This window comes from Pollachius pollachius (genome assembly GCF_949987615.1).
Source record: "Pollachius pollachius genome assembly, contig: scaffold_424, whole genome shotgun sequence".
In the NCBI taxonomy this organism is placed as follows: Eukaryota; Metazoa; Chordata; class Actinopteri; order Gadiformes; family Gadidae; genus Pollachius; species Pollachius pollachius.
In genome coordinates this window covers 10,001-18,130 of record NW_027641599.1, presented here as the reverse complement: position 1 = coordinate 18,130, position 8,130 = coordinate 10,001, and the positions used below count along the sequence as shown (strand labels likewise).

The 8,130-nt window shown below is 40.0% G+C and overlaps 2 protein-coding genes across 2 annotated transcripts in view; both read right to left on the bottom strand.

Annotated features, from left to right (window-relative positions):
• Positions 1 to 504: 504 nt before the first annotated feature.
• sdhc (succinate dehydrogenase complex, subunit C, integral membrane protein) lies at positions 505 to 4,388 on the bottom strand (the record flags this gene model as incomplete). The annotated part of the gene is made up of 4 exons (XM_079759194.1): positions 505 to 1,598; positions 2,754 to 2,855; positions 3,204 to 3,263; positions 4,327 to 4,388. 4 exons carry the CDS (start codon positions 4,386 to 4,388, stop codon positions 1,487 to 1,489), a joined length of 336 nt encoding a protein of 111 aa, XP_079615320.1. The 3' UTR covers positions 505 to 1,486.
• Positions 4,389 to 6,260: 1,872 nt separating this feature from the next.
• Positions 6,261 to 8,130, bottom strand: part of LOC307091556 (sodium/potassium-transporting ATPase subunit alpha-3-like) — a gene marked incomplete at its 3' end in the record, with an annotated part of 6,864 nt that continues 4,994 nt past the window's right edge. The window contains exons 5-6 of the mRNA XM_079759193.1: positions 7,845 to 7,936; positions 6,261 to 6,289 (exon numbers count right to left, since the gene is read on the bottom strand). Coding sequence (XP_079615319.1) covers positions 6,261 to 6,289; positions 7,845 to 7,936 — 121 coding nt within the window. The remainder of the gene's footprint in view (positions 6,290 to 7,844; positions 7,937 to 8,130) is intronic.

Sequence of the window (8,130 nt, the reverse complement as noted above, 5' to 3'; positions counted from 1 at the left end):
AGAGAGAGAGAGAGAGAGAGAGAGAGAGAAAGAGAAAATAGGAAACAAGAAGGAAGGAAAAAGGGAAAGAAAGAAAAAACGTTTACAATGGTGTAGCTAATCATTCTTTATTTAGCGGTCCGAAAGGTTCTATTAGCGTCATACATTTTTTTTGTGCACCAGAAACATTAATTGCTCCACAATCCTTCTCAAGAACACCCCATTCTCCGCCCATTGCTATCCAATCTCTACCTGCAAGGTTGCCTCCCTTAGGGGAAGGGAGCTGAAACAGACTTTCATCCTCCTTCAACGTCTGGACAAAGTTGATGTGTCCTGTGTGTGCGCCTTTGTACGTGTTAATCAATGTTTATACCCCTCCCCCCCCGCACTAAAAATGTGTAATGGTTTGCACGGCGTGTAGTCTGCCCCTCTTACCCTGGTTAGATGACAGAAAGCCATTAACCTCCCAATACGAGGCTGCATGCCGTACATGCAAAGCGCTGGCGTCCCATCGAATGGCTTTTGTTTTGTCACTCAACAGATGCTTTTACCCAGGATCAATAGTGATGGGCCGAAATGGCCTGGAAGTAGTCAAATGCTCAGAGCTGAATGGTCTGAAGAGAGTTTTTTTGGTTGTTGTGTTGGTTTTTTGTTTTTTTTGTCGATCATGACCGCAGCAGATAACTGAAGCGAAAGGAGCACTCACAACAGCCAATTCAACAGAAGTATACACTGACAGATAGAGTGCTTGCAGATAAAACATCCAAGCCATATCATGTACTGCCTCTAGGCTTGTAAAAATAAAATAATAAAAGGTTGATGGCTGTTTGTTTTGGGACTCGATTAAGGGTAGGTTTAGAGTTTAACCTTTGACCCATTTCAGATACAAAGTTTAGTTTTAGGACCCACTACGTTCGATAGTCTAGATAACACATTTTATGCCTTTTATTCTGATGTGGTACTATGAAACAATCAAATAAAGATTAAAAGCTGTATATATTTTAACTTATAATTATGGAGAACTAAACATGTGATTTAATGTAATGGATTTACAGCTTCAATTAAATTAATCTCTTTTCCATCAACACAGAGTAGGCGCCATTCCAGTTTTCGCACTTAATTTTGAACATTTGAGAATTTAGAACAAAAAATGGATTCGGTTCGGAACCCGAGTACCCGAATTGCAAACCACAACGACATCAGTATGGCCTGTCATATTCTACAGGTTTAAAAATAAAAAGAAGAACGTGCTACTACTGTTTACATCCAGTGTGCATTGGCCTCCATTGAGGCTACATCCTTCATTGCAAAAGCTCCACTCTGAACGGGTTGAAACGTGGGCTGGTTCACTAGACAGCACCAAGAAGAATCCAAGAACCCTGAACGGGGCCGGCTTCAAGGACCACAGCTAATTCGCCGGGAAAGTGCTATCAGAGGATATAAGTACGGCGTGGGTTTGGAAATCTCAGGGGCCTTAATTAACCTGGTAGCCCACCAGGGTGGGTCGCTAGGTGAAGGAATTGAGGGCAGAGCCAGGGCGGGCGTCGCCGTAGTTACCTCCGCTGAGTCCCACGCCGGTCCCTCTGTGCGTGATGGACATCACCATGGGGACGGACCAGCTGGAACACAAGGTCATTGCTAATTAGTACAGTACGATGTGAAGCCCTGCTCGTCAATGGCATTGATCCAGGCGCCACAGGAAGGGGTTGGCTTTCAAACCCCTGATTTTTTTGCCGACGCATTCTGTCTTTCTTTTTTTTGGGCATTCCACCAGCATCGCTGGGACTGGGATAGACCATTTATGAAGTCTGCACAAAATAAACTGTTGAGATTCAAAACAAATCTAAAAAGCAAGCAGACTCTGAACACTTTGTGCACTTGCTGGTTCTGATTGGCCCAAATATTGTGCTCTGCCGTGTCACCAGACATCTGGCTCAATTTGAGCCAATCACAAACCGCAATTGCTAGAATCGATTTCTCCCGGGAGTCTTATTTTAGTTTGATTACGCTCCAAATTATTCCCTTTTGAAAGACAATCACGTACTACACTTTCTGATTTAAAAGATCTTCACAACGAGTACTTCAACCGGTTTAGTTTTAAGGACATTCTAAATGTTTACCCTGCCTTTTGACACACGTTAAACACACTCATTGCCACGTGCAAAAGGTTTTTAGTATTAACTATTGGGACCAATGAAATGGAATCGCAGAGCAAACACTAACACACCAACCTGGAGGAGTTCAAGGGCCAGAGAGACCAAGCCTTAAGTTATGTTAATAGCAAAGAGGGAGGAGAAACTGCTAGTTAATGATTAGAAAGTATGTCTTCAACTCTAAAGGCAAAACGTTTCCCTAGTCGGGAGGGATGGGGTGGGGGGCATTATGAATTTTTAATAAGAGCATGATTGCGCTTTAAAGAGCTTATTGCAGGAGGTGAATCCAGATGCATGTAAATCAGCTGGAATCGTGCTTATTAGCTGTAGCCTATTCCACTGCTCCACGAAAAAGCACTCAAATGATGAAAAGACCACGCGGTATGAACTGGGGATTTTTATGGTAATGGTCTTTGTACTTTGGGTAATATATGGTAATAGGTTTCATACACTCCCTGAAACTATAGTAGCCAAAATGAGACAGAAGCCAAGACAGCTGAACAATTTATTTTTATGGAATATAGTGTTCCAACTCTATATTCCATAAAAATAGTCTACCAACTGGTGGTTCGGTAGCGGGTCCTTGGGCCACGGCCCCGTGTCAGTAACGGCCCCACCTACTTGTAGACGGTGATATGCGGAGACATGGGTCGGCTTAGTTTGTTGTTTTTGGCCCAAAACTTGTTCATCTCTTCCTTTGCTGTGGTGCCCATTGGAGCAGTACTGTGGGGGTGCGCACGCACGCACACACACATACGCACACACCAACGCACACACACACACACACACACACACACACACACACACACACACACACACGCACTTTAGGTCTATTGCTGTGGGCACTAATAGAATTATAAGCCTATAAGTCATAATTAAAACATCTCTGCGTTTTTAAGGTGATTATTTTTGGACGGAAACAAATAGAATCAAAAGCCTGTCGATTAAAAAAAAATAAATAAATACTCTTTTCTTTCAAAGGATGTCAATCAAATTTTAAAGTTAACATTCTTGGAAAAATACCAAAAAGAAAAGCCTAATGCAGTGCACTAATTAGCAAACACTACTTACTGTCTGCATAGCACAGCATACTGTGGTCTAGACAGGCACACACCCCGCCTGGCTAATGTCCTGCAAAAAAGAGACACAGGAAAAGTGCGACTTTATGGTTGGAGGATAACAGGAACACTACTGGGTTGGCAACAAAAACGGTGCAGGACAGTTTGAACTAAGCGTACATAATAAGCAACTAATGATTATTTCTGTGTTTATTCAACAGTTGAATAATTGAGAAGGCTGATCGGTTCAATTTCAACAGATTAGTTATCTTGATAATTTGGTCTATGAAAGCACTGAATGAGAGAGACAACAATTGCTAAGTAAAATGCAGGGTCAATTCTGTACCTAAAGATTCGATTCGACTTTATATATTTATATATATATATATATATATATATATATATATATAGATAGATAGATAGATAGATAGATAGATAGATAGATAGATAGATAGATAGATAGATAGAATATTTTCCTTTTAGTTGCGTGCTTAAAGTGTGTATACATCCAGACTTCTGATTATCTAAGGTTGTATAGTGTTAGAACCATCACTGATAAGAAGTGGGTCCATTGCACATGGGTGCTAAGACCAGCCAATGCTAACTAAGGTCAACTAAGGTCTGCCAACAGCGTTATTCAACCGCAAGCCAGTTTGACCACTCATCGTGTACATTCACATACATCTACGCTAAGACAAAAAACAACAGCAATGGTTTTAAAGCAGAACGTATATAAAGTCGTATAATTTGAGCTCATTTGATTTTGGTCAAGCAAAAGCTTAATCGTATATATGAAGGAAATGCAAGCAAACGCAAATACGGGGCAGTCACGATGTCACCCAATGTCAAAACGCGAACCAATTTGGACACAACGTTACATTTAATTAACTATTTAGACATCGTTGAATCAGAACAGCATACATCGGCTCGCTTTGAATCCCTTATTAGGGCGAGCTGGCTGGCTAACGTTAGCACGCTAGCTACTACACATAATAAGGCAGTACATGTGGAGCAACGGGATTCCGACGGAGAGAGACGAACGCTACTTTCAGTCACATTTATCCGAGTAGCCCAGTTATTACATCAGAAAACCTGAGGAAGATAGCCATGGTTAGTAACAAACAAGTCGTACTGACCTTAGAAGCAACGCCATGTTTGACAAGCACTGTAGGGATATGACGTACCCGGATGTTGACATCGCCGGGTTGATAATCTATGAACTGTCATTTTGAGAAGGTCAACGTGAAATATTTGTGCATAAGTGCTCTACATAGTACTTAGTCATTGTCCATTTTAAAAAAGAAAAAATAATCGGGAAAGTATGTGGCATAATATGTATCAATGTAATGGGCTTTCGTCTAATATTAATGATGTAAAATTAGTTGTTTTTTTAAAATGAAGAAACATCGCCTATGTTTAACAGTTTAAGCTGACTTTCAATCACGAGCTGAAAGACTTGACTATTTTTCGATTAAGTAAAAACAGATAAAAAATAAATGCATTTCTAATTATATTATTAAATGATACTGTCAATACAGTCCATATTTCTACTTTGGCTGCCTTTTATTAGAAATAAAGTCCCACATCTCATTAACACCAATAATGCTGGCTGGTTTGGCAAATCCAGAGTGGTAGACCAGTTACACATCTTTTAGTGTTTCTCAACCTGTGAGTCATAATGATGGCTTGATGCTGTTGAGGCTTATAAAATCCTGAACTACATTCTTGGGTCACAAATTACACTAGAACTCATAACACACATTTACGGCATAAACTTATTTGTTTGGGTTTGTATCTATTATTGGTATATTCTTTTAAGTATGGTTATTTGTATTATTCCTATTGTTGTTGAGTTTTATATATCATATTTTATCATCAAGGCTCTATATGTCTGGTATTCTACAGTCAGTTTTTCAGGCTGATATTCAGAAAATATGTAATTGCATTCAGAGCGTGTTTACTAGTGATGACACATCTCAGAGTGAATTCGAGAAAAACTGACAATTAGTGTGAGACAAAACGTAGGTGGAATGTTAATTTATCATTTCGGATTTGATTGGCTCATGCAAAATGCACAAAACATCCTAACCAGCTGTGTTTAAACTGGCTGCATGTCTTTATGGGGAGTGGAAACCTGTTGTGTTATTATTTGGTTGAATTATCAAAGTTCAAACTACTGAACTGTTGAGAAGGTTGATACAATATTGATGTCCTTCTGGATCTTTCCATGAATCATATATCATTATGCGACAAATATAAAAAAATAGCAACATTGTAAATGACATGACAATATGTGTGGAACGATGTCTTAGTAATTTGTTGATATGGTAATCTTGTACAGACACTGCTTATCTGACTTCTGAACTATAAATGATGTACAAAACGACATTACATAATTCTGTAAGATATTGTGTATACATAATATATTTGTATTCATTTTATATATATATAAATTAATAAAAATGTTTTAATTAAATACAATCGCGCATAGCGATTGAGGCATGTACATTTAAGATCTTTACTTCATGTAGCTATAGTTATGCATACCAACCTGAGGGATTTGAGATTCATGAGTTTTGGTCTTATCATAATTTACAGTATAGTTCAAATAGAAAATCAACATGAACATCCACTCCAAATTCGACAAAGACACAAATAAGATAGACAGACTCGAAAGGTATTTCATTTTTTTATTTTCCTTTGAAAATATCAAATCATTGTTCCAATTGAGGCTAAATAAGAAAATTGTCCACAGAATTATAGAATTAGAATCCATTTTATCAGGCAAACGTCGTTGGTAGTGTTGCGTTGTACAATCAGCCGCGCTTCATTCTCTTTCAACATTTACTTGAGGCACAGAAATGTACAAGGCACGTCAGGCCCAGAATAAAAAAATGAAATCTCAAAGCACAATCACAAGCTTATTTCCAGCAGTAGTTGCTATGATAATCAGATTTGTGAAATGATCCATGCAATATAACAACTGACAGACAGACTACCGCCTAACACACACACACAGACACGAAGACACACGCACTCACACGGGATTGAAACCGACATTTTATGAATGTTAATAATACGTCTCCTGTTCCACCCAACCTGAAAGAGAAGGAGAGAAGCTTGGTGAGAAACACAGGGCTCAAGACCAAAGTGACAGGCGAGCGGCTCACATAATATCCCTTTTGTGTCGCTCCATTTGCATTCATCTCATTCCATCGTGTCTACGCTCTGTACGTTCCCAAACGAATCAGCCCCTTTTTAACGTACAATCTCAGACCGCCAGCCCATGACACACAGATTAACAAAGATGATTAACTGTCACAATAAATTGTATTTGTCTTGGCAGGCCTTGCTCCTCATCGACAGTATAGAACCAGGATTTGAACCCAGACTCTGAGGCTTGGTACGTGCCTCTCTACATCAGGCATGTGATCTGAGGTCCAATGCAAATCTGTCTTCATCAAATCCGCCTGAATTTCCCCCTTTTTTATTCTTCTGCCCATCTGCATTGAGGCTGTTGCCAGTTGGACCAAGGTGATTTATCTCTTGAGGAACCTCTTACATATTTATCTCCTCAGTGGTTTCAGAGCGCTACATGGCGCTAGTTAATGACAACAAGTAGCTGTCTCTAATAGACTCGGGTGTACACACACTGATGTACTAAGAGCCAGACAAATGCTGATGGAGGCTGGCTTTGCTTCGCAGCAGTTGGGCTGCTAGAACTTTCCAGGCTCAGAGAGTTCACTCGAGTTCTGACATCTGGATTTAGTAACAAGCAATCACTGACAAGATACAAGGAATGAGTGAGCTCCACTGGATTACTGTTGCGGTTCTGAAGCAGAAACAAATGGTTGGCCTCATTCTTTCTGAATTGAATGGGTCCAAGAACGATCACACGCCCTCGACTGCAAAGTAGAATTGCTGCTAGGCTCCCACACTGTTACAGACTATTTTATAATTTGTCCAGAGCAACACTGAATTCAGATACTAGATAGATCTAATGAAGGAGCAGGTAGGGATAAGGCATCTTGCCCAAGGAAGCTTACAGGTTTGTTACAGACATTGGGGAACCCATATGGGGTACACCCATACCATAACTATAACCCTAACCCATTATATATCCTACAAAAAATCATCTACCATTCTGCCATCTTTAAAACTCCCAAACGTTTAAGGCCTATATTTGATCCCTCATTTAAGACATAGACTACTGACAGAAATTTGTCATTGGCCATGTGTAGACAGTATTCTCTCTATCTGCCCGCTGTTGCGGTTAAGGTTGAGCCAAACTGTGAGGCAACCATTGTAGCAGTTAATTACATAGATTAAACCCAAGTACTACTTTGACAGGTATGGCTGGGCTGTGAGCAATGATGTGGGGCCATGGCGTCTACTTAGCTCACCACTGGGCCAATTCAGAATACTCATCAGGAGCCTTTATCCTAAATAACATCAGGATTAATGAGAGCCGCACTAGGGCTGATTAAACCATTCCCTTTAAGGCAGAAAGAGAGAGAGAGAGAGGGCCATAGTCATTTTCTATTGGATGTTCTATTAAAGCAATGAATACCGAACTTTAAGCAAAACGGACAGAGTAAAGAGTGCTCCTGTGGAATGACTTCATGTTTGTGTTATTATCCGGTGATCTACGTACCTCCAGGGCAGCGTCTCAGGATCAGTTTGCGGATCTCATCATAAATAAAGATGATCAGACTGTAGGGGAAAGCGCAGAACCACCAACTGATCCTAAAAGAAAGAAAAAGGAAAGGGCAGATGGAAGGCAGGAAGAATTGATGTCAGGGAGAGATGGTGTGCGCAGAGAATGGGGGTGTGTAAAATAAAAAGCAAGTGAGTCACTGATAAAGTAGGGAACTGTTACAGCCTATGAAGGCATTTTCCTTTATATCACAGTCATTTAAGAAGATCACAGACTTCATTTG